General features: G+C 42.9%; 1 protein-coding gene across 3 annotated transcripts; it reads left to right on the plus strand.

Moving 5' to 3' along the window:
- The first annotated feature begins 10,961 nt into the window (after nt 1-10,961).
- LOC129811585 (KH domain-containing, RNA-binding, signal transduction-associated protein 1-like) lies at nt 10,962-25,532 on the plus strand. 3 transcript variants are annotated; one of them, XM_055863013.1, is made up of 12 exons: nt 10,962-11,321; nt 17,897-18,024; nt 20,408-20,524; nt 20,906-21,052; nt 21,203-21,345; nt 21,439-21,700; nt 22,040-22,116; nt 22,271-22,329; nt 22,544-22,713; nt 24,514-24,581; nt 24,996-25,030; nt 25,156-25,532. In XM_055863013.1, exons 1-9 carry the CDS (start codon nt 11,162-11,164, stop codon nt 22,648-22,650), a joined length of 1,200 nt encoding a protein of 399 aa, XP_055718988.1. In that variant the 5' UTR covers nt 10,962-11,161; the 3' UTR covers nt 22,651-22,713; nt 24,514-24,581; nt 24,996-25,030; nt 25,156-25,532. The 3 variants fall into 3 exon arrangements, with proteins under 3 accessions (XP_055718988.1, XP_055718987.1, XP_055718989.1); XM_055863012.1 differs by having other exon boundaries at nt 22,544-24,581; XM_055863014.1 differs by having other exon boundaries at nt 21,206-21,345; nt 22,544-24,581.
- Nucleotides 25,533-25,619: the final 87 nt, after the last annotated feature.

The raw sequence follows: 25,619 nt of genomic DNA on the forward strand, positions 1-25,619 counted from the left end.
TACATTACACAGAACCAGCATCCAACATGTAGCTTTTAGTGTCCTCTCAATACACTCCACCTTTGTGCTTCCAGCTCCCACACAGCCTATTTAATTACGTGTATTTAGGCTTTGTCTTGTCTGCTGTTCACTTTAGATGAACATGCCACAGCCTGGGAATAAAATTATAATCTCAAGCTGGTATCACTCTATGAATAGTTAATTCAATATCTACTGTAACAACTGTCAGAAATCATTGCTGAATATAATACTGAAACAGTGGAAACATTCTAGAGTAAACTTTCTCACCATTAGGCTTCTCCTTTCAGATCAACAGCACAAATCCCTCTGATCCTCTAGTGCCTGAATCTGTTTGCGTGCCATCAATAGTGTCATTTGTTGGTTCCCTGTGACACAACTCAATCAGTCTGTCCTCAGGGCTGATCTTAAGGGCTAAAACTGTAACCCTAAGGGGAAGGTCCATCCATAGACACCATTACGTCTCACAGGGCTGAGCTGTGGTGAGATATCACTGTTTAGCCAACCTTAGGGAGACCAGACACTTCCCTTGGCATTGTTTGGTGAGAGCCACAATAGCTCACCACCACTGGCACAGTCTGTCCAGATCACAACAATTTGAGGTCAAGTTACGGCCTCTTTGTTGATACTCCGAGCAGGCATTCATCGATGTGCCATTTTCGAGAATGAAAATTATACTTTCCATCTCTATTTTACTCTGACCATTGTTGGCCTTTATGTGCTGTTTTGGTTGAGTTTGGCTTTTGAGAAATCCATCCAGCTAAAGAGGCATTCCAGGTTATTACCAGAGCTGCTGTTGAGAACACTTCTATTTTCCCATTCACTTGGCAAAGTCAGAAACAAATAATTGGTTTCAGGTTCCTTTGTATAAATTGATTAGTCATCTCCAACATGATCCATTGTGTGTAATTCTTCCAGGGACAGACTATATTAGTACTGCCGGGAGGATAATGTGAGACAGCATCCTAATAATTTACAGGAGCTGCTTCTGCAGTGATCTGAATTATCCTGGGATATTTTTAGCACTCTTGCTCTCTACAATAAGTTTGCTCTTTACTGGTGTAACGGCAGTCTAAGTCGTCCTCCTCCTCAGACGAGGAGAGGCGAGAAGGATCGGAGGACCACTGGTGGTCCGTGTGGTGAGTTTCCATGATTTAACAACAAGAAAACTAGACAAAATACAAAACAACAAACATACTAACCGTCACAGTCCCGTGTGGCACAAACACTGACACAGGAAACAGACCAACTAGACACACAACATAGAATGCCCACCCAGCTCACGTCCTGACCAACACTAAAACAAGCACCACACATAAGAACTCTGGTCAGGACGTGACAGTACCCCCCTCCTGAGGTACGGACTCCGAACGCACCCCTAAAACTCAAGGGGAGGGTCTGGGTGGGCATCTGTCCGCGGTGGCGGCTCCGGCGCAGGACGAGGACACCACTCCACCACTGTCTTTGTCCCCCTCCTTAGCGTCCTTTGAGTGGCGACCCTCGCCCCCGACCTTGGCCTAGAAATCCTCCCCAAGGCCCCCACATGATTTAGGAGACAGCTCAGGACAGAGAGGTATCTCAGGACAGAGAGGTATCTCAGGACAGAGAGGTAGCTCAGGACAGAGAGGTAGCTCAGGACAGAGGGGCAACTCCGGACTGAAGGGCAGCTCCGGACAGAGAGCCAGCTCTGGACTGAAGGGCAGCTCCGGACAAATGGCAGCTCCGGACTGAGGGGCAGCTGCGGACTGAGGGGCAGCTCCGGGCTGAGGGGCAGCTCATGACTGGAGGGCAGCTCATGACTGGAGGGCAGCTCCTGACTGGCTGGCTGCTCTGGCAGCTCCTGACTGGCTGGCGGCTCTGGCAGCTCCTGACTGGCTGGCGCGTCTGGCAGCTCCTGACTGGCTGGCGGCTCTGGCAGCTCCTGACTGGCTGGCGGCTCTGGCAGCTCCTGACTGACGGACGGCTCTGGCAGCTCCTGACTGACGGACGGCTCTAGCGGCTCCTGACTGACGGACGGCTCTAGCGGCTCGGGACAGACGGGCGGCTCAGATGGCGCTGGGCAGACAGATGGCTCAGATGGCGCTGGGCAGACGGATGGCTCAGACGGCGCAGTGCAGGCAAGCAGCTTAGATGGCGCTGGGCAGACGACCGACTCTGACCTGCTGAGGCGCACAGTAGGCCTGGTGCGTGGTGCCGGAACTGGTGGTGTGCGGGGAGCAGGAACAGTGCGTACAGAGCTCTGGAGACGCACAGGAAGCTTAGTGCGTGGTGCCGGAACTGGAGGTACTGGGCTGGAGACACGCACCACAGGGAGAGTGCATGGAGGAGGAACAGGGCTCTGGAGACGCACTGGAAGCCTGGTGCGTGGTGTAAGCACTGATGGTACTGGGCTGGGGCGGGAAGGTGGCGCCGGATATACCGGACCGTGAAGGAGGACACGAGCTTGTGAGCACCGAGCCTGCCCAACCTTACCTGGTTGAATGGTCCCCGTAGCCCTGCCAGTGCGGCGAGGTGGAATAGCCCGCACTGGGCTATGCTGGCGAACCGGGGACACCATTTGTAAGGCTGGTGCCATGTACGCCGGCCCGAGGAGACGCACTGGAGACCAGATGCGTTGGGCCGGCTTCATGACACCCGGCTCGATGCCCACTCTAGCCCTACCAGTGCGGCGAGGTGGAATAGCCCGCACTGGGCTAAGCACGCGTACTGGGGACACCGTGCGCTCCACCGCATAACACGGTGTCTGACCAGTATGATGCCCTCTCACTCCACGGTAAGCACGGGGAGTTGGCGCAGGTCTCCTACCTGACTTCGCCACACTCCCCTTTAGCCCCCCCACCCCCCAAGAAGTTTTTGACTAGACACATAACATAGAATGCCCACCCAGCTCACGTCCTGACCAACACTAAAACAAGCACAACACATAAGAACTCTGGTCAGGACGTGACAACTGGATAAGGACTTTCTTTTGGGGATTCAACAAGGACTATTAAAACCAGTTGAGCTGATAGCCATCTTTTTTACATGTATTTTTATTTAGCCTTTATTTAACTAGGCAAGTCAGTTAAAACTTCTTGAGAATACAGGGGGTGCTGTTTTCACATTAGCATAATTGCCTCTACAGATAAAACTGCCTCTTATTCAATTATTGCTGTTACTATATGCATATAACCATATACCATTGGATAGAAAACAAGCTATGGTTTCTAAAACCGTTCCAATTTTGTCTGTGAGTGAAACACAGGCCATTTCACAGCACTTTCCCTGAGCCAGAAGAAGATTGCAAGATGTGTATGCTCGCTTCAACGCTCTGCCTATATATGGTCACGCGACCTATTTTTTTTTTTTTTTTTTTTTTTTTTTTTTTTTTTTACCGTTATTTTACCAGGTAAGTTGACTGAGAACACATTCTCATTTGCAGCAACGACCTGGGGAATAGTTACAGGGGAGAGGACGGGGATGAATGAGCCAATTGTAAACTGGGGATTATTAGGTGACCATGATGGTTTGAGGGCCAGATTGGGAATTTAGCCAGGACACCGGGGTTAACACCCCTACTCTTACGATAAGTGCCCTGGGATCTTTAATGACCTCAGAGAGTCAGGACACCCGTTTAACGTCCCATCCGAAAGACGGCACCCTACACAGGGCAGTGTCCCCAATCACTGCCCTGGGGCATTGGGATATTTTTTAGACCAGAGGAAAGAGTGCCTCCTACTGACCCTCCAACACCACTTCCAGCAGCATCTGGTCTCCCATCCAGGGACTGACCAGGACCAACCCTGCTTAGCTTCAGAAGCAAGCCAGCAGTGGTATGCAGGGTGGTATGACCCGAAACACACTTCCTTCTTCTTCCTCTGGGTGTCTGGAAGACGTCAGAGGAGAAATTTTTTGTTTATCTTGTACTGACGTGAAATAAGACCTATTTCTTTAGCGTGACCGACAACTTCCGGTTTCCTGAGATGCGCGTTTTAGAGAAGCCATTGACTTTTGTTATGCTGACGTTACGGATGAAAACTATCTCCGTGTCGAAGTTTGTTTGATACATGTGACCATATCACCGTAATGTATGTTTTTTCAATATAGTTTAATCAGATTATTAGAATTTTTTCGGGAGTTTTGCCGTGTTCCGTTCTTTGAGTTTTTTAACTTTGGACAGGGGCCGTGCCAGTCGACCAGTACCCAGGCTAAATGAAGAGGGGAAGTTGCCATTGTGAATGGATTGAACGACTCATCAGGACTAAGGACACCTTGATCAACATTCTGATGAAAGACCAGCAATAGTAAGACCCAATTTACGATGTTATTTCATATATCTGTCGTGCATGTGAACTGGTCGGGCGCGTCCAGCTGGTTTTGGCTGGCCTGGTTATGCTAATTAGCTAGTTATGCTAATTTCGCTATAAAACATTTAAAAAATCTGAAATATTGTTTGGATTCACCAGATGTTGGGCTTTCAATGTCTGTACGCTGTGTATTTTTTCTGAAATGTTTTAAGACAAGTAATTAGTTATATAACGTTGGTCTCTGTAATTGTTCTAGCTGCATCAGCACTATATCAGATTGCAGCTGCAATGTAGAACTGTGATTTATACCTGAAAAATGCACATTTAAAAAAAAAAAACTATGCTATACCATAAATATGTTATCAGACTGTCATGTTATGAATTTGTTTGTTAGTTAGTGGCTATCAATATCTTAGTTTAGCCGAATTGGTGATAGCACCTGATGGAGTAAGAAACTGTTGGAGTAAGAAAATGGTGTCATTTTGCTAACGTGTTTAGCTAATAGATTTACATATTGTGTCTTCCCTGTAAAACATTTAAAAAATCTGAAATGGTGGTTTTATTCACAAGATCTGTGTCTTTCATTGGGTGTCTTGGACTTGTGATTTAATGATATTTAGATGCTACTATTTAATTGTGACGCTATGCTAGCGATGCTAATCAGTGTGGGGGGTGTGGGGGGTGCTCCCGGATCCGGGTTAGGTACTCTGTAGAGGTTTTAAGAACAAATTCTTATTTACAATGACGGCCTACCAAAGGCCTCCTGCGGGGACGGGGCCTGGGATTTAAAAAATTAAAAAATAAATACAATATAAATATAGGACAAAACACATATCACAACAAGAGAGACACAACACTACATAAAGAGAGACCTAAGACAACATAACAAGGCAGCAAAACATGACAACGCAGCATGGTAGCAACACAACATGACAACAACATTGTAGCAGCACAAAAACATGGTACAAACATTATTGGACAAAGGTCAAGAAGGTAGAGAAAACAATACATCATACAAAGCAGCCCCAACTGTCAGTAAGAGTGCCCATGATTGAGTCTGAATGAAAAGATTGAGATAAAACTGTCCAGTTTGAGAGTTTGCTGCAGCTCGTTCTAGTCGCTAGGTTCAGTGAACTGAAAAGAGGAGCGACCCAGGGATGTGTGTGCTTTGGGGACCTTTAACAGAATGTGACTGGCAGAACGAGTGTTGTATGTGGAAGATGAGGGCTGCAGTAGGTATCTCAGATAGGGGGGAGTGAGGCCTAAGAGGGTTTTATGAATAAGCATCAACCAGTGGGTCTTGCGACAGGAATACAGGGATGACCAGTTTACAGAGGAGTATAGAGTAAAGTGATGTGTCCTATAAGGAGCATTGGTGGCAAATCTGATGGCCGTATGGTAAAGCACATTTAGCAGCTTGAGAGCACCCTTACCCGCCGATCTATAAATGATGTCTCCGTAATCTAGCATGGGTAGGATGGTCATCTTAATCAGGGTTAGTTTGGCAGCTGGGGTGAAAGAGGAGCGATTACGATAGAGGAAACTAAGTCTACATTTAACTTTAGCCTGCAGCTTTGATATGTGCTAAGAGCAGTGTTTCCAACTAATTTTCAGGGGATGTTGCTAGAGGCTGGTCGATTTGTTGCTAAAAGTAGCTCAATTACATTGTGATGTCATTGCATGATGACGTCATTACGTAATAACGTAAAACTGCGTCATTACGTAGAATTGACAATAACGTTACTCAAATTGACTGGCCATCTCAGCGAAAAATATGATTTGACATTTGTTAGTTTAGATTTGTTTGTTTATTATCACATATTTTTATTTGTAAAAGTAATACAAACACAACAGATTTTATATGATCAGATATTTACATTTTTAAACACAACACATTGAATTATTGAACATTTACACATTACACATTATTGAACAATTACATTTGATTTATTTTCTTTTTAACTAATAAACCTACACATTCTGAACAATTATAGTTTGAAGCAGTGTATTGGTAGTTAGTTAACATGCTACGTAACTGATCAACAATTGTAGGTACAAGCTAATAACAAGGTATATATGCTATCTTATTGAACAAGCAACTTAACTGAAATAATGAGGCATCTCTCTCCAGCTCTCTCAAGGTTGTTGTGCTGCTTGGCTGGCTAGCTGCTCAATGGCTTCCTCCAGATATTGCCACTGTTCTCACTGACACTGCAGTGCACACTGCCACCATCAGCTGTGTGTCTCCACCAGTTCCAGAAAGTCCACTCCTTGCATACGTACTGTAAATATGATGAATCACAGATTGGCAAGGAAATTCTCTTCATCTTCACTGTCCAACTGCATTGTCACGGAGCTGGAACCAGCAGAAGAGGATGGAGCGGCCTTAAAGCTGTATGCTGCTGTGGTGCCAAACTGCTGCAGAACTTCACTTGGTAGATTATGCTGGTGACAGGCATCACCAGCGAGCTTCAGTCCATACCACACCAGGAGAATGGAGTTGAGATTGTGCAGTGACATTCTATTTCTTAACTTTGACTTGACCACACTCATTTGGCTGAACAGCCGTTCAACCTCCGCATTTGAGTGTGGCAAGGAGAGGGCAGCGAGCGCAGCTTTGCACAGTTCTTCAAATGGATTTGACCCGGAAAATACTCGACTGTATTTTCAATTGAGTCCCACCTAAACAGATGGATGTTACTCCATCGGGAAACAATTTTATCAATTGTTTGGGGCTTATACCCCAGTAGCTCAGCTACTTTAATCATTTCAGTGGTGCCCTTATTGTGCTTTAACGTTTCCTTAACACCTGAACAGGGCCATGTTTCGCAAGGCTTCTAGGTTGTCTGGTAGCCTTGCTTGCAGCTCCTTGCTTAAAGCAACAATGTAGTTACACTGTCTATGAATGACCTTTTCGTCCTCTGGCGCAAGACTGAGTTGGTACACCATGCTCTCAAAAAGGTACCCAAGGTATGGTGATGGACTGAGATGTCCATCAATGGCATCCTTCAGGACATCAATTTTTGCCATAGGGTTGACTACTCTGCTGCAAATCAATGTTAAGAGGTGTACCAGATTGTCCAAAAGCTTGACAGGATCTGTTTGCTCTCCCTCAAATGACTTCACTGCAACTTGTAAGTCGGACAGGGTTGATTTCAAGAATGTCAGGTAGATATAGTTGGTCTTGTCCATGTACATGGCGTGGAGCACATCCGCCATGTATCCGTGCTCACTGTCCTTTGTCAACTCAAAGTGGAGCTTCAGTTCTTCCCACTGGCTCAAAATATGAGTTTGTGTGGCACACACTTTGGTGATCTGCAGGAGTTTCTGGCCACAATTAATGGTGGCATACACTGCTTTGCACGCCTCGCGCCGTTTTGGGGAAATCGAAAACCAGTTGTAGGTTTCCCTGATTAAGTACTCAACACTCCTAGGGATGGTTTCTTTGGATGCTGCACTGACAGCCAATTATAAAGAATGGCACACACAGCGGATGGGTACCAAATTGGGCAATGCACATTCTTCCTTTAAAATCTTGTGCACCGGTTGTGCACCCCAGTCATCACGAACGCATTATCAGTGCCAATGCCCTGAAGATTCTCTTTTTTAAGGTTACACTTCTCAAGAAACTCAACTACCGCCTTTGCTATTGATCTGGCATTGCCCCCCTCCAATTCAACCAGCCCGAGAAATGTGGACACAACGGTAATTGTTTTAGCACTGAAATACCGAATCACCACACCCAGGTATTTCGAGACACTGACATCAATGGCCTCATCCAAAAGGAGACTGAACTTCTCATCCCCCACATCTGATGTTACCCTTTTGAGAAAATAAGGAGCCAGTATTCCTCTAATCATTTCTGTGCACTTGGTGCGGTGCATTTGGAAGTTTGTTGCTGCCACAGAATCTGAAAAGGCAGCTTTGCAAGCCATACTTTAAATGGTTGCATGCTAGCAGCGAACAATGGTCAGCAATGGCCATTGCCATAGTAGCTTCTGCGCTTTTGCAGTTATCCACTTTCTTAACCAACTGTGGCAATGTAGACTGCGTTGAGGGGTTGTACGGTTTTGATATATTTATATGCTTTGCTGTAGCACAATGTTTTTTGATGTCATACATTTTTGCAAGCATGTCTGATTTGCAGTACACAATTTCAGCCACAATTTAAATTCAGGTACAGACTCCCACTCTTTTCTGTACATCTGACTGTACAATTTTGATTGAGACATGTTAATTGATGTTGTAAGTTCCGTTCAAGATCAAACATTCGGGACCAACTATATTCATTGGGTTTGTCACGTCGAACGCATACTACTGCTGCTGCAGTCAGCCAACAATGATTTGCAATTTGCTGAAATTGTTGCTGGCCTGCTGCCTCCTGCAGTGTTGCCAACTCCCCAGTAAGGGGGAAGTCGCTAAATGACGTCATCGCCTAATTTGCATAATTGCCCATGTGCATGTAATTGTGATGGACGCTGTAGGAGAGAGGAATAATGTCGTGGGAGAGACAAAAAGTAAGTCAAAAACACCCTAAATATGTTTTGAACTACAACTGAGCAAGCTGCAGAGAGTGTCACACACAGCGAGTAAGAACCAGATATTTGAGGCCATACTCCTCCTTCAGCACTTTATGGACCCCATCGTTAATCCGTCATAACAGAGGCATTGTCAGTCCCTATCCCCAGGAGTTTCTCTTTTTTAAGACAACACTTCTCGAGGAAAGCCACAACAGCATGGGCTATAGATTTGGCATCTCATCCCTCCAACTCAACAAGTCCCAGAAATGTTGATACAATTGTCTGCTTGGTGTCACTAAAGTACCTTATCACAACCCCCAGGTACTTAGAAACACTTACATCCGTGGACTCATCGAGGAGGAGGCTGAAACGCTGGTCATCCACATCTGCGACCCACTTTTTCAGAAAGTATGGTGCTAGAACACCATTAATAATTTCTGTGCACTCTGTCCTGTGCATTTTGAAGTGGGTAGCAGCAGTGGAGTCTGAGAAAGCAGCTCTACATGCTTCTCCAATATGATCACATGCCAGTATGGAACAGTGTTCAGCGATTGCTAATGCAATGGTGGCCGCAGATTTTTTTTTCTGTAAATTTTTTTGACCATAAATGGCAGCTTGTTTTAGATGGAACTGTTATAAGGCTTTGCCTTTTGAGTATGTTTTTGAGTTGTCATGTGTTTTTTTACATCACTAAGTTTGGCGTAGAAATCAGCCTTACAATACAGGCAGTATTTCCAGCCAGCAGCATACCACCCTGCATACCACTACTGGCTTGCTTCTGAAGCTAAGCAGGGTTGGTCCTGGTCAGGCCCTGGATGGGAGACCAGATGCTGCTGGAAGTGGTGTTGGAGGGCCAGTAGGAGGCACTCTTTCCTCTGGTCTAAAAAATATCCCAATGCCCCAGGGCAGTGATTGGGGACACTGCCCTGTGTAGGGTGCCGTCTTTCGGATGGGACGTTAAATGGGTGTCCTGACTCTCTGAGGTCATGAAAGATCCCATGGCACTTATCGTAAGAGTAGGGGTGTTAACCCTGGTGTCCTGGCTAAATTCCCAATCTGGCCCTCAAACCATTATGGTCACCTAATAATCCCCAGTTTACAATTGGCTCATTCATCCCCCTCCTCTCCCGTGTAACTATTCCCCAGGTCGTTGCTGCAAATGAGAACGTGTTCTCAGTCAACTTACCTGGTAAAATAACGGTAAAAAAAAAAAAAAAAAAAAAGTATGCCCGTGTATCATCTCCAATAAACGGCTTCAACCAGCCTTTGAATTCAGCGTTTGATTCCCACTCCTTTCTGTATTTTTGAGTGTACAGTTTAGACTGAGACATGATGAGCTAGCCATCTAGATGTGTAGCTTATGTCACAGAGAGGCACACACGCAGTGGACAAGGTGACTGAGGCTGTGTGAGTCAAATGCAGTGATTTATTTTTGTGCCGTGATTTATTTTAGACAAAGAACATTTTACATTTACATCAGCCAGCGGCGGCTTCCTGCATGCTCGATTCATTTGCAGTCTGGACGCGGAGGGGTGAACATCTCCTGATCTGACTGCAGCTGGGAGGGACTGCTGCGCGAGGACTTATTTCATTATTTTCGATTGAAAGAAGTGTGTAGGACGCGTTTTTTATCGTAGAGCTATGCTATTCCCCTTTTGGGGGAAAACTCCCATAGACGTAACGTTGCAGTGAAGCGTTGGAAAGGGACGTAATTATTCAGCCGACCACCAGAGGGAGGCAAATACCCGTTCATTCGACAGAGGACGTTGACAGAGTCATAGAAAAGTCTGGGTGGCTGTCTTTTGTCTTATAAAACGGTGGGAAATCTATACAATAAGTAATGTAAACATATACATATATTTTTAAGTAATTCTAGTGCCCATTTTCGGGGACTGTCAGTTTGAGGTTTTAACTAACTAATATTCTTCCTAAGAAGATCAGGTATCAGCTAATAAACTGTTTTTTCCCTGTACAGGCCAACCACAAATTAGGTCACAAACAACAAAATAAGTAGCTTCTATTCTTGCTTTCTTGACATAAATCCTCGGCAAAAGTTGAACGACTCACTGGCCATCAACTCAAAAACACTGCCTCTTTAAATCCACTAGGCAGCCTCGTTTCCGATTTATAAAATATGTGACGTAATTTTTTTGCACAAGAAGAACATCGTCGGTTCTATCAACCTCTTTTGTTCACAGCCCGCTCTCGGTTACGGCTAAAATACGGACAACGTGTATCTAGCTAGTTACCGGGGAATAACATTCGATAACACAAAGCTAGTAAACGTCATACAGTGCGTTGTTTTGGGGTACTGCATACCGCTTTGAAACTAAGTGAATGAAAGCTTTGCAGAACGTGAGCGACATGAGTTCCGACGCTAAACCCGAGCCTAAAAAAGGCAAAATGGAGAATGAAAGCAAATATCTCCCTGAGCTTCTGGCAGAAAAAGACAGCCTGGATTCGTCATTTACTCACGCAATGAAACTGATATCTGCAGGTAATATATCACAAATATTTTGATTGAAATGCACATTCGCAGTGACTCCCGAATTTGCTTGTTAGTTATAGTAGGCTATATCTAGGGTAACGTTAGTTGAAAGAATGACGATGGCTAGCTAACGTACTGTAGCTACGTTAGCTAAATTAGTAGTCAAACCAATCTGGTTTGTAACGTTAACCCATTGATTACTACAACAAATTATTTGTGAAACGTTGACCGCTCATTCATATGTCATAAATTAAGCGGTTTTGGCTAAACTTACACCACTCTGTACTATTAAAAAAAATATATTAAAAAATCCTTTGGACAATGGTTGCTGTGGAAAGGCAAGTTTACACGAGGTTCTAAGGTAGAGGCATGGCACCAAGTGGGGAGTGTAGTGATGTAATTACGTTAAAGGGATAATCCACCCAAAACCACTGATTCCTGTGATTTACTGTGTAATGTAACAATTGAACAACATATTTTCTATTTAAGTTTGGTTGCAGCATGTGAACATCTCTATGGCAGGGGTGGGCCATAATTTTGTCTAGAGGGCCACATGGGGATTAAACAAATATCCAGAGGGCTGCACCGATGTTTTTATTCTTCCGGAACAATGTGCATTTTTGTTTTTACTTAAACCTGCCGGCCAGATTGAATGTTGCCGAGGCAGCATATAGTTGGCGCTAGATCTGCACATCTAGGATTGTGCATTCCCGGTAATACACGTGTAGACCGGCTCATATATAAAGCATCCTTCATTCGGACTGCAAGGCATACTTTCCCTCAACCATATAATGGCGAATCGCAGGGGGAAAACGGGACACGTGTATCGCCTTCATTAAACACAATTGCCACCACCTTCAGCCAAGGGTGTGCAATATTATAAATTGTCAAAATAGTGGGGAAATTGTTTTACAGTACACATCCCCGCGGTTTTTTCCGACTGCTTGCAAATTGGGCTTCCGATGCACTGCTAGAGGTGGCACTACAGACACTGGTTCGTTTCCCGGCTGTATCACAACCGGCCGTGATTGGGAAACCCATAGGGTGGCGCCCAGTGTCGTTTGTCCGGTGTAGGCCGTCATTGTAAATAAGGATTTGTTCTTATTAATTGGCTTGCATATTATTATTATTATTTTTATATATTAAAAAATCATCCCTTTGACTAGAGGTTGCTTTATGTAGGAGTCGTTCACGTGGGACACTGGTGTATTACTGGGAATGCACGTCAGTCCTAGACAGTACAGATTTAGCGCCCCCTATTGGCTGCCTAGGCTGTTGCTAGCTACACACAATATCAGCGTGTAAAGTAGCCAGTTAGTGCTGTTCATATAGGCGATTTTACATCTATCATTTTCAACCTGCAGATCATGTGGCCTGGCAGTGGAGTTTTCCATTTGCAACTGCTCTTTGGCCACACGCATTGCGTGGTGGGATTTGAAGGAAAAACTGAGTTGAATAATTAGGTCCACTGATTACTTTAAGCACATCTAAGTGAAATATATACGTTGTCATGGCGATATAGACGAGCGGATGCTTTCTAGGCAAGTATGACTATGATTTCAGAAGAATCAATTAGAAGTTAAATCATGGTGACATTGTCAATAGTCCATGTTATGAGTGGATAAAATAACTATCTTCAAATTGATGTGAGTTTAATTTACAGGGGTGGATTAGCCCTTTAACATAACATGGATGTGATGGCCACTCATGAACTTCCCAGAAGACATAGGCTTGACATAGGCTTGTTGAAGGTTGCTTGTGGATTTTTTTATTTTTCTCCGCAAGGCATTTGCCAGTCAGTGAATGGGGGTTGGCTTGCAGTTTTTCTTTGGAACAGTAGCTAGTTGGCTAACATTATATGAAATGTGGCTGCTTATTTGTTAGTGCTGTAAAAATGTGTACTTAGTGTGCACATCTGCAATTTGATGTCTGCTGCAAAGTTACTGTACAATTGTAGGCAGGAAATTGTTACGTATGTTGGGACCTCAGCCATGACATTGCTGGCAAAGTGTCAGACAAGGTTATAAACGGCTTCATCCTGCTGCAGTGCCAGTTAACTTCTCTAGGGTACGTGAGACGGTAGCGTCCCACCTCTTCAACAGCCAGTGAAACTGCAGGGCGCCCCAAAAAATTACATAGGTTTAACCTCTCTGGGGCAGGTGGGACGCAATCGTCCCACCGGCCAATAGCCAGGGAAAATACAGCGCGCCAAATTCAAATAAAATGATATCAAAATCAAACTTTCATTAAATCACACATGTAAGATACCAAATTAAAGCTACATTCGTTGTGAATCCAGCCAACATGTCAGATTTTAAAAAGGCTTTTCGGGCGAAAGCATAAGATGCTATTATCTGATGATGGCACAACAGTAAACAAAGAGTAGCATAATTCAACACTGCAAGCACGACACAAAACACAGAAATAAAATCTAAATCATGCCTTTGACATTCTTTTGTTGGGACTCCAATATGTCCCATAAACATCACAAATGGTCCTTTTGTTCGATTAATTCCGTCGATAAATATCCAAAATGTCAATTTATTTGGACTGTTTCATCCAGAAAAACACAGCTTCCAACTTTCGCCATGTCACTAAAAAATATATCAAAAGTTACATGTAAACTTTACCAAAACATTTCAAACTACTTTTGTAATACAACGTTAGGTATTTTTAAACGTTAATAATCGATCAATTTGAAGACGGGATGATCTGTGTTCAATACAAAATGAAATAAACTGACGCAACTTTTTTCGTAACGTGCCTCTCTCAAAAAATTTACTTTGTGTGACCCTCATTTACGATAGCCCTACTTCATTACACAAAGGAATAATCTCAACCGATTTCCAAGGACTGGTGACATCCAATGGAAGCGGTAGGAACTGCAAGCAAGTCCATTAGAAATCTGGTGTCTAAGAGAACTCATTGAAAAGATAGTGACATCAACAAAAAAAAAAAATCTGAATGGTTTGTCCTTAGGGTTTTGCTGGCTACATAAATTCTGTTATTCTCACAGACATGATTCAAACAGTTTTAGAAACTTCAGGGTGTTTTCTATCCAAATCTAATAATAATATGCATATCTTATATTCTGGGGATGAGTAGCAGGCAGTTGAATTTTGGCATGCTATTTATCCTAAAGTGAAAATGCTGCCCCCTGCCCACAAGAAGTTAAAGATTAACTTCTTGTGAATCCAACCACGGTGTCAGATTTTTAAAATGCTTTACGGCGAAAGCATACCTTACGATTATTTGAGAACATAGCCCAGCAGACAAATCATTACAAACAGTAACCAACCAAGTAGAAGATTTACACAAGTCAGAAATAGAGATAAAATTAATCCCTTTGATCTTCATATGGTTGCAATCAGCAGACATTCATTTACTCAAATGTTCCTTTTGTTTGATAAAGTCTCTTTATATCCAAAAACCTCGATTTTGTTCGCTTTTTCTTCAGTAATCCACAGGCTCAAACGCAGTCAAAACAGGCAGACAAAATCCAAATTGTATCCGTAAAGTTCATAGAAACATGTCAAACGATGTTTATATTCAATCTTCATGTTGTTTTTAGCCTAAATAATCGATATTTCAACCGGACAATAACGGCGTCAAAATAAAAGGTAAACAAGAAAGGTGCTCGGTCGTGCGCATGAAAAAGCTCTGACACTCTGTGCTTCCTCATTTTTCAGAATACAATCCTGAAACAATTTCTAACTGTTGACATCTAGTGGAAGGCATAGGAACTGCAATTTGAGTCCTAACCTGTCTAGGATCAGCGTGCCGCTCGCGGCACCCCCCCCCCCCCCCCACTGAAAAACCAGTGCCGCGAAATTCAAAAAAAAATATATTTTTTAAAATATTTAACTTTCACACATTAAAGTCCAATACAGCTAATGAAAGACACAGATCTTGTGAATCCAGTCAACATGTCCGATTTTTAAAATGTTTTACAGGGAAGACACAATATGTAAAGATGTACATCTATTACCTAAAAACACATTAGCATAATCCGCCATCTTTTATTTGTCCGCCAACACCAGTAGCCATCACCAATTCGGCTAAACTAAGATATTTATAGCCCCTAACCAACAAAAAAACTCATTAGATGACAGTCTGATAACATATTTATGGTATGGGATAGGTTTTGTTAGAAAAAAGTGCATATTTCAGGTAGATGGCATAGGTTACAATTGCACCCACCGTCACAAATGGAATAGAAAAACTACTTAGAGCAACGTGTTTACCTACTTACTAATCATCAAACATTTCGTAAAAATACACAGCATACACGAATCGAAAGACACAGATCCTGTGAATACAGACAATATTTCAGATTTTCTAAGTGTCTTACAGCGAAAACACAATAAATCGTTATATTAGCATAGCACATAGCACATAGCAGCCCAGCATTGATTCTAGCCAAAGTGAGCGATAAAAGTCAACATCGCCAAAAGATATTAATTTTTTCACTAACCTTCTCAGAATTCTTCCGATGACACTCCTGTAACATCATATTACACAATCCATATAGAGTTTGATCGAAAATGTTTATTTAGCCACCAAAATCATGGTTAGACAATGTGAAATGTAGCTCAGCTGGTCAGAAAATGTCCTTGCGCCACTTAGACAGTGATCTACTCTTATACATAAATACTCATAAACGTGACTAAAAAATATAGGGTGGACAGGGATTGATAGACAATTTAATTCTTAATACAATTGCGGAATTACATTTTTTAATTTATCCTTACTTTTCAATACAGTTTGCGCCAAGCGAAGCTACGTCAAAAAACATGGCGTCCTAAGCCACTAAAATGTTTCGACAGAAACACGATTTATCATAATAAAAATGTCCTACTTTGAGCTGTTCTTCCATCAGTATCTTGGGCAAAGGATCCTTTCTTGGGAGTAATCGTCTTTTGGTGGAAAGCTGTCCTCTTGCCATGTGGAAATGCCAACTGCGTTCGGGATGAACTGAAAAGCGTGCCCAGCTATTCACATCGTTTCAAAAATAAATGTCCCAAAATCGCACTAAACGGATATAAATTGCTATAAAACGCTTTAAATTAACTACCTTATGATGTTTTTAACTCCTATAACGAGTGAAAAGATGACCGGAGAAATATAACAGGCTAAACTAACGCTTGGAACAGGAGAGGGTCGGTGTCCTCCACGCGCGTTACGCAGCAAGAAAAGACTTGCTAGCTACAGGGTTTTTTAATTTATAGGGCCTGTGAACGCGCAATCGACCCCATTGGAATCGTCATCACGTAAAGGCATCCAGGGGAAGACGTAAGAAGTGTCCGTATAGTCATAGCAATAACAGTGCCCTTTTAACTGACTTCAGAACAGTGGCCAACATTTCTGAAATCTGACTCCATGTCAGGGAAATTGCTGTAGAATGGGCTCTGTTCCACTTAGAGACAAAATTTCAACTCCTATAGAAACTATAGACTGTTTTCTATCCAATAATAATAATAATATGCATATTGTACGATCAAGGATTTTGTGGGAAGTCGTTTAAAAATTACCCAATTAGCATAAATAGTCTCAACAGCGCCCCATCCTCAACAGGCTAAGTCAATGGATACTGTAATGGTATTGAATAGAAAACTACAACCCCCCCCCCCCCCCCCCCCCCCCTCAAACGGCTTCCTGAATGGATTTTTCTCATGTTTTCGCCTGCCAAATCAGTTCTGTTATACTCACAGACACTATTTTAACAGTTTTGGAAACATAAGAGGGGTTTCTATCCAAATCTACCAGTTATATGCATATCATATCTTCTGGGCCCGAGTGGCAGGCAGTTTAATTTGGGCATGCTTTTCATCCAAAATTCAGAATGCTGCCCCTTACCCTAGAGAAGTTAAGTGCGTTATCACAGCTTGCCTCTCCCCCAGCACCAATTTCTACCAAACAGTTCCCCACTCCCTGTCTGTCTCTCAAACTTAACAGGAGCGTGCATTACAAGTTGGTATTCTACAATCTGATCAGCCATTTTTTGTTAATTATGTCAAATTAATGGTGTGTCTCTGATTCTTGAGACTCACCCTAACTTCCCTATTGCACCCAATCATAACAATTACGGCATCAGGGTTGAAGACTACAGGCCAACTTGTCATTTTCAGTAGGATTTTATCAGGTCTGTTTGCCAGTGCTGAGGCTTTCATAATTATAAGGGTGTCTATCTAGTGAGCGGAGCTCAGTTTCCCCATGTTTTGTGATGTTGGCGGTTGTGCAAAGTCTCTAATGCCTGCAGCATTTCACTGTTGGGGCATCTGTGTTGTAGAGGATTAGAGACCAATTGTCACAACTGTCTGTTTTATGCCAGTTGTCTTTGTGTGAGGAAATGTGGGTGCTAAAATGTCTAGATCAGTTGGCTTTTGTCTTGACTCCAGGATGTTCTCTAGTAGGGCAATGCTCAGATGTCGCTACTTTAATTATTTATACTTGGATTTGACCAAGCTCTGCTAATTGCTTGTGAATAATGAACATGACATGAAGCACTTGCAATATGTTCGATCTTTAACAATGGTACAGTAATGATTTACTCAAACTAAAAACCCATGTTTTCCTGTCTGTAGAGATCGAAAGGATTCAGAAAGGAGAGTCAAAGAAAGAGGCAGAAAGGGAAACGTACTTGGACCTGTTTACCACAAAGAACATCAAGGTCAAAGAACGTGTGCTAATTCCCGTCAAGCAGTACCCAAGGGTGAGTAAAGTTTTCTCTTGGTCTCCATCGAAAGTCCTTAACTTGTTTTTCTCCTTCTCCCCCCCCCCCCCCCCCCCAATCTTTAGCATAACTTCTATTTATGATAGAATCATGCAGTTTGGGCCATTGTGTTTAAAATGTGATTACTTCGGGGGGGGGGGCATAATTGCACACTTGTAGATTGCAAGAAGCTCAAATGGATATAATATTGAACAAGAACATAATCTCAAAGCTTGTTTGTATATGGTCACATGCACTCAGTGACCAGTTTATTAGGTTCACCCATCTAGTACCGGGTCGGATCGCACTTTGCCTCCTAAACAGCCTGAATTCTTCAGGGCATGGAAACGTTGCTCAGTTGTGAAGGGACCTAACGTGTACCAGGAAAACATTTCTTACACCACTGCCACCAGCCTGTACTGTTGACACCAGGCAGGATGGGGCCATAGACTCATGCTCGATTGTCCACTGTTGGTGATTGCGTGCCCACTGGAGCTGCTTCTTGTTTTTAGCTGATAGGAGTGGAACCCAGTGTGGTCGTCTGCTGCAAAAGCCCATCCGAGACAAGGACCGACGAGTTGTGCGTTCTGAGATGCCGTTCTGCACACCACTTTTGTACTGTGTTCTTTGTGGCCTGCCTGTTAGCTTGTGGGATTCTTGCCATTCTCCTTCAACCTCCCATCAACAAGCTGTCTTTGCCCACAGGACTGCCGCTGACTGGTTGTTGTTTTTTCTCCTCACCATTCTCGGTAAACCCTGGACACGGTTGTACGTGAAAATACCAGGAGGCCGGACTTTTCTGAGATGCTTGAACCAGCGCAGATGGCACCGACTATTATACGACACAGTTGCTTAGGTCACTCGCTTTGCCCATTCTAACATTCAATAGAACAGTAACTGGATGCAGGTCTGCCTGCTTTATATAGCAGGCCATGTGACTCACTGTCTGTAGGAGCGAACTGTTTTCATGAATTGGGTGGTGTACCTTAACTGGTGTATTTCTCTCTATGCATGGGAATAATTTAGAACAGATTTCCAAAATTAAAATCCTTTGGCGCTGGTTTTATGCCCCCCCGGGGTTGCTCAGAACTTGAAAGGCCAAATAAAATTGTCCGCCAGTGGGGCAACCCTGCCCTACTTCGTCTGGCTCTCCTTTACTGTCAAGGGACTCGTCACTGACATGGAATGAAAACAACTTCCACCCCTCAGGGTTTTCAGTGACCAACTTTAATTGATATGACTGCATGTAGTGGAATTATGCTTTTTAATTTCAGGGGAGTGAAGTTGAAATGGCATGTCACAGTGCTCATTCAGACATGCAGAGTAAAGACATCCGCATCATTCCATTCTGGAACTTCGTGCATATATTATGACTGACACGTCTCTTTGTTGGTGATTGGTCAACAATGTGGATTGTTCAATGAAGTGTTGTCATTTGTGCAAATTCACTTGAGAAATACTGCACCAAACATCTTAGTTGGATGTAAAATTGTCTGGCTTAGATCTCTTCTGTAAAAATGTCAATAAATGACTGATTTCTTGAGTTATGGTGAATTAATCTATTTTGAGGATGTGTTTACTGGCTATGGCGTTTCAAGATGGACAAGTGGTACTATTGTCATTTTGCAGGCTCACTCGTTCGCGTCACCTAGCAGAATTTGGCTAGGGGCCTACCAAGCTGACACATGCGCAAGGCTTAAGACACCCCCCCCTGTGGCGTCTAGATATGAATTAATACAAAATGGCCCACATAAATGGGCAATTGCAGAAAGAGTGACCTTGGTTTGACCATCTGATAATTGAAATTCATTCCTCTTAGTTTCGGTGTGCCGAAACAGCTCTCATATCTACCGCCATTAAACATGGGCCGATCTCAGTCTCTTGGGCAGGCTCTCGCCCTCTCTTCCATTTGAGTAAGGAAAAATGTTTAGGAGAAACCAAATGGCCCTAGCCGTCACGTTTGAGTGCCTGAGTGACAAATGTATGTATAAATGTTACCTGCTCTGGCCTGGTTTTCACCCTGTTGCAGCAGACTGACTGTCTTGGGCAGCAGACTGACTGTCTTGGGCAGCAGACTGACTGTCTTGGGCAGCAGACTGACTGTCTTGGGCAGCAGACTGACTGTCTTGGGCAGCAGACTGACTGTCTTGGGCAGCAGACTGACTGTCTTGGGCAGCAGACTGACTGTCTTGGGCAGCAGACTGACTGTCCCTGATCTCCCTTAGCCGGGATGGGAAAGGCATGCATCACACTATATGTTGGATAGGCTGTGCTACGATATCTTCCTCAGCATAGCAACATGTTATAATATGACCCTGATGAATTAAACAATCTGCACCAACAGAGGCTATTTGTGTAATCTCTTTTCAAATTCTTTCTTCAGTTCAACTTCGTTGGTAAGATTCTGGGACCCCAGGGGAACACGATCAAGCGACTCCAGGAGGAAACAGGAGCAAAGATATCGGTGTTGGGCAAAGGTTCCATGAGAGACAAGGCGAAGGTAAGAATGTCAGGAGGAGCTGACCAGTTACATGTGTGGAGTCCCTTTGAAACAAACCATTTAGCAATCAAATGTGTATTTGGGAAATTTACGGAGTAGCATTGGACTTAATTTAAGCAATGAGGCCCGAGGGGTTGTGATATATGACCAATATACCAAGGTTAAGGGCTGTTCTTATGCACGACGCAACGCGGTGTGCCTTGACAGTCATTAGCCGTGGTATATTGGCCATAAATCACAAACCCCTGAGGTGTCTTATTGCTATTATAAACTGATTACCAATGTGATTAGAGCAGTAAAAAGGTTTTGTCATACCCATGGTATACAGCATTCAGGGCTCAAACCACCTAGTTTATGTAATTTTCACGGTGTTAATTTCAGGAGGAAGAGCTGAGAAAGGGTGGTGAGCCCAAATATTATCATCTGGGCATGGAACTGCATGTCTTCATAGAGGTGTTTGCCCCCATACCTGAGGCATACCTGCGCATGGCTCATGCCATGGACGAAGTCAAAAAGTTCCTCATCCCTGTAAGTATCCCAGAGAGCATCCTGCTTCAGCCTCAGACATTTAAAGTTGTGATCTATGGGTTGATCTATGATGGCTTAGCAATGGCTGCTGCCATGTTCTAATCACGGACCTGCCATGTTAATGTAGCTACTACTTTCTTTACTTATAAGCAGGACACCATGGATGGTATCTGCCAGGATCAGTTCATGGAGATTGGCTACCTAAATGGAGGTCAGGACTCACAGTCCAGGGGAAGGGGGGGCCCCCCAGGCAGGGGCAGGGGAGCACCCCCACCCAACTCTGCAGGAGCCAGGTAGGATTTAGTGCCTTTGGCAACCCCTTATTTTTCCAAGACCACTATCTTTCCAACTTTAAATTTACAAAAATTAATTTTATTTTTCTTCAGGGGGCGAGGAATGCCACCTCGTGGAGGAGCCCCTCGTGGTGGGGCTTCCCGAGGGCCACCCAGGGGTGGGTCCACCAGAGGTGCTCCAGCTGGTCGGGGTGGACCCCCCTCCACACCCGCTAGAGGAGGCACAGCTCAACGTTCCAGACCCCCCGCACAAGGGACGCAAAGGATGCTCCCGTCCCCAGCCCACTCCCACCAGCAGCACCAACATCAGCACCAACATGCGCCACCACCCAAGGCTGAGGCCTATGATGAATATGTATGTCAAACCACTCAATTGTTAAGTCATTGTGTTGTGTACCTAGTTTCTTTCAGGACTTAAGAGGAGCTGTCTAAGGTCGTATTTATTATAGGTCTATTTATAACGGCTGACATGTCACCTCTTCATTCATGGTATTCTGCCATTGATTTATTTCTACACTAGATCACTGATGGGGGGTGCTGTGTTGAATCAACTGTGCCTCCATCTTGGCACTAATAGCCCAATGGAAACGTTCTAGTACACTTGAGTTGTTTGTTCTGACATTACTCTAGCATTGTATGTTGTACGTGCACCTTGTCATTCTGTGGTTAATTGCTTATGTTGTCTTTTCCCCAGCCTGCCTATGAAGAAAGCTATGCTGAGCCTGCATATGAAGGTTATGACAGTTATTACAGTCAACAACCTCCACAAGCGTAAGTTTCTATCTCATAGTATAATGGCTCATTGTGAGTTTTTAAACAATGAAGTGGCCAATCCTCAGGATAGTGTAGGGGCGCAGACATTTTGCCTCACAATATTCAATGTAGTCTCAAAATGGTGGAAGACTGTTTGACCTTCTCTTCTCAGGGATACAGAGTACTATGACTATGGACATGGAGAGGCTCAGGAGGCCTTTGAACCCTATGGTAAGATGATAGTAAATTAATGGTGGTGAAAGTTGGTATAAACAACATTCCTATTTTCACATACATTCTCAGATATTGAAATGGCATAATTGGGCCAAACCGGTCTTGTGTCAATGTTTTATACTGAATGAATTGGCCACCGCTCTTTATTGCCACACTGTATGTATCCAAACATTGACCTTTGTTTGTGACTTGTGTGCATTTTCTCTCGTAGCCCAGGACGATTGGGAGGGTTCGTGGCCCACCACTGGAGGCAAAGCCCCTCCTGCAAGGCAGGATAAGCGGGGGTCCTACAGAGAGCATCCATACGGAAGATACTGAACGGCTCCGGTAGAGGGTTGCCCTGGCAACTGTCTCCTGTTGTAAATCACTTTTAACTCTGAAGTAATTTCTCTCTTTTTCTTTAATTTTTTTAAATGGTTTGAGAGCAGGATAATTGGATGAATCGCATCGAGTGGGCATAGCAAGCAAGTGCAAGGATTTTGATAATACGTTTCATTCAATGTTTGTTTCCAATGCATCTTTGAGTTAAGATCTAATGTAATGGTTGCTTGAAGATTTAAAAAAACAAAACGAAAAAACTTGATACCTTGTGTAGTTTAATGTTCAAAAATGTTATTTCAGTTTGTCTGTCGTCATGAGAGGATTCAGTTGCAGACTCATTTAGGCTGCATTTCAAAAGTATTTTTAGCTAATAAACTTGATCAATGACATCAATGTAACATCGGCAACTTAGAATGAATGGGGAAGAACCTAAATAAATTTCTGGACAATTTTTTTTGTAGAATCTAAAATCCCATAGGTTCAATTTTTTAAATTTTATTATGAGTTTTGAAATCTAGCCTTATTAGACACTGTTGAGACGGTCTGTCCTAAAATATCTCAGTCATTTCAATTTGACTTGATTGTCTAGTACATTCTGCTATAGATATCTTTTGCGATTGGCTTACTTTGGTCTACATCTTATTGGGCTGACTGATGGAAATTCTGGTGAATTACTCTATTTGTTGGTGTCCTACCAAGATTTGGACATGGTCCTCACATGGTCTTTATGTAAGGGAAAACTGCAGCCAACTCAATATTATGTACATAAACTAAGAACAATTGTATTGCTATCTAAAGTTGTGCAGTCTCCAAAATGCATAGTGCTATATGTGTACTCTTGCCTAAATAGTATACTAAATATATCCACAAATGTTTTGCTGCAGTGCGTTGTATCAATAAAGCCTAATTTGTTTTTGTTTTTTTATCCAACTAAACCTGGTATCTTCATTTTGTTGTATAGTAATGCCTTCCACTAATAAAACTGATCCTCATTTTGAGGTTCTTCACAAAACTCAAACAATCACCAGATTATTGCATGTACATAGACCAAAGCAACCAAACTGAACGTCTGCTCTATTTTGATAAAGAGCACATCCTCTTCATCTCTCTCTTTAATAGAAGATCTAGAAGAGACCCATTATGTCACGTAAAATAACGATGGTTCCTTAAGGTAATGTATTTCCAAATACTTCGTCTGACAATGATAGTGCCTGGACTTGTATTATTTGAAGTCAATTGTTACGACAGCACATTTCCTCAAGCTTCCCAATGATCCATGTATTTTTAGTCATTTGAAATAACTGATTTTCAACAGTATTTCAAGTCAAGCTTGCAGGATTCTTACTTGACTTTAATAAAACCAGCCAGCATGACTTTGCATCAAAGAAAAATATCGCAGGGGAGAGGATGCTAAAAGCCTAAAGATCACGTCAAGAAGGTAAAACGAACCCCAACTGTCATTTGTTAGAGATTTTTTTTGTCTTATGCACAAAATGCTAGAACCTGCTAGTCATCCAAAACCAGTTGTCCAAAAATACATACCTGCATAATATGCTATGATGACCTGTTCCAAACAAAATAGCTGTACAAAATTATTAGAAATGATTGTAATGCAACTCTTGCTAAAATTGAAAACAGTTTATGGTCCAATTATTTCAACTGCCCTCCCTGGCTTTTTTGTTTGGTCTTTTTAGAATAATGTTAAAATAATCTAAGTCATGGTTATAAAGACTTACAACCTCCGCTTGAGTTGCATGACATTTGCATTGAAATATTAGTCTTGCATGGATGATTGTGTTCAAGTACATGTTAGTTGTCAACAGCACTTGCACAAGGGTCTCATTGTATTTCTGTCCCCAGGTATTCCGAGTAAGTCCCTCTCTGGGTTTGAGAAAGGCATCGGACTTGAGCTGAATAAAGTCCTCGGGGTAAGTCGTCCATTACTCTTCAGCAATGTCATGGAATTTGACTAGGCTAAAGCTGCTGTAGTATTTTGGGTTTTACTTTTACTTAAATTGAGCAAACGATGAGTGAACAAGGTCTGCCATCCACCTGAGTATTCCTCATTTTGCGTGTGCTTGTTGAAGTTGGCCAGAAAGCTCCTAGTCCTCTTCACAACTAACTGCAATGTTTTGGGAATGGACCCTCAGGCTGAATTTTGTCAGGGTCTTTACCAGCTGTAGTAGAAGATCAAACCAGTGTTGTGACAAAGTACTTACTGCTAGACTGGAAGGAGGAGGGTGGAAATGTTGGTCATCTCCAATTTTTGTTCTCAGGTTTTGGGAAGTGCTCCGTTTTAGTTGCTCAACAGGGTGACTTGTGAATTTTTATCGTTTCAACAGGTATAATCCAGTGAAAGGCCTTGAAGACTGCACAGGTAATTTAAGCCTGGCAGCCCCATGTTTTGTTGGGGGTTTAACTGTCAGGATTGCCACAATGCTTTTCTTACACAAGATATGCCCATCAGTTTGCTATAAATGAGGATATGTGTGTTTGCTCCAGCACTTATCGATAATGGCACTCCCTGGAATATGGCTGCTTAATGTCTGCAAGTCTCCAGAGAAAGAACATGAGGCTTACAGTGCATTCAACTTGAGAGGATGAAGTAAATGCACTGGTTCCTGACAGCAGCTTGGAGTAAGAGGAACTGAGTTGTATTCTGGAAAATGATGCAAACAATTACATTGATAGAAGGCACAATCTTTATGCAATATCAAAACTGATCTATCCCCTAAAATTATAATTGTTACATTTCATTGACTTTTTTTTAAACCTCGTTTTAGTTGTTTTTGTGATTGTTAATTTGTAGTTGCCTCAAGGTCTTGAATGATTTCTGTGCAGAATAACTTTGATTTCTTAAATAAATCCCAATATCCTGATTATGCTATTTTTGTCGGGAATTGTTTTACATTTTAGTAATTTAGCAGACGCTTATCCAGAGCAACTTACATGAGCAATTGGGGTTC

This window comes from Salvelinus fontinalis, chromosome 15 (assembly GCF_029448725.1).
Source record: "Salvelinus fontinalis isolate EN_2023a chromosome 15, ASM2944872v1, whole genome shotgun sequence".
NCBI lineage: Eukaryota > Metazoa > Chordata > Actinopteri > Salmoniformes > Salmonidae > Salvelinus > Salvelinus fontinalis.

Excerpts from the sequence above, each read along its gene's own strand:
- LOC129811585 (XM_055863012.1), top strand. The coding sequence starts at position 11,162 with ATGAAAGCTTTGCAGAACGTGAGCGACATGAGTTCCGACGCTAAACCC. Across the intron at positions 18,025-20,407 it reads CCGTCAAGCAGTACCCAAGG|TTCAACTTCGTTGGTAAGAT; the intron begins GTGAGTAAAGTT and ends TTCTTTCTTCAG. Across the intron at positions 21,701-22,039 it reads CTGAGGCCTATGATGAATAT|CCTGCCTATGAAGAAAGCTA; the intron begins GTATGTCAAACC and ends TCTTTTCCCCAG.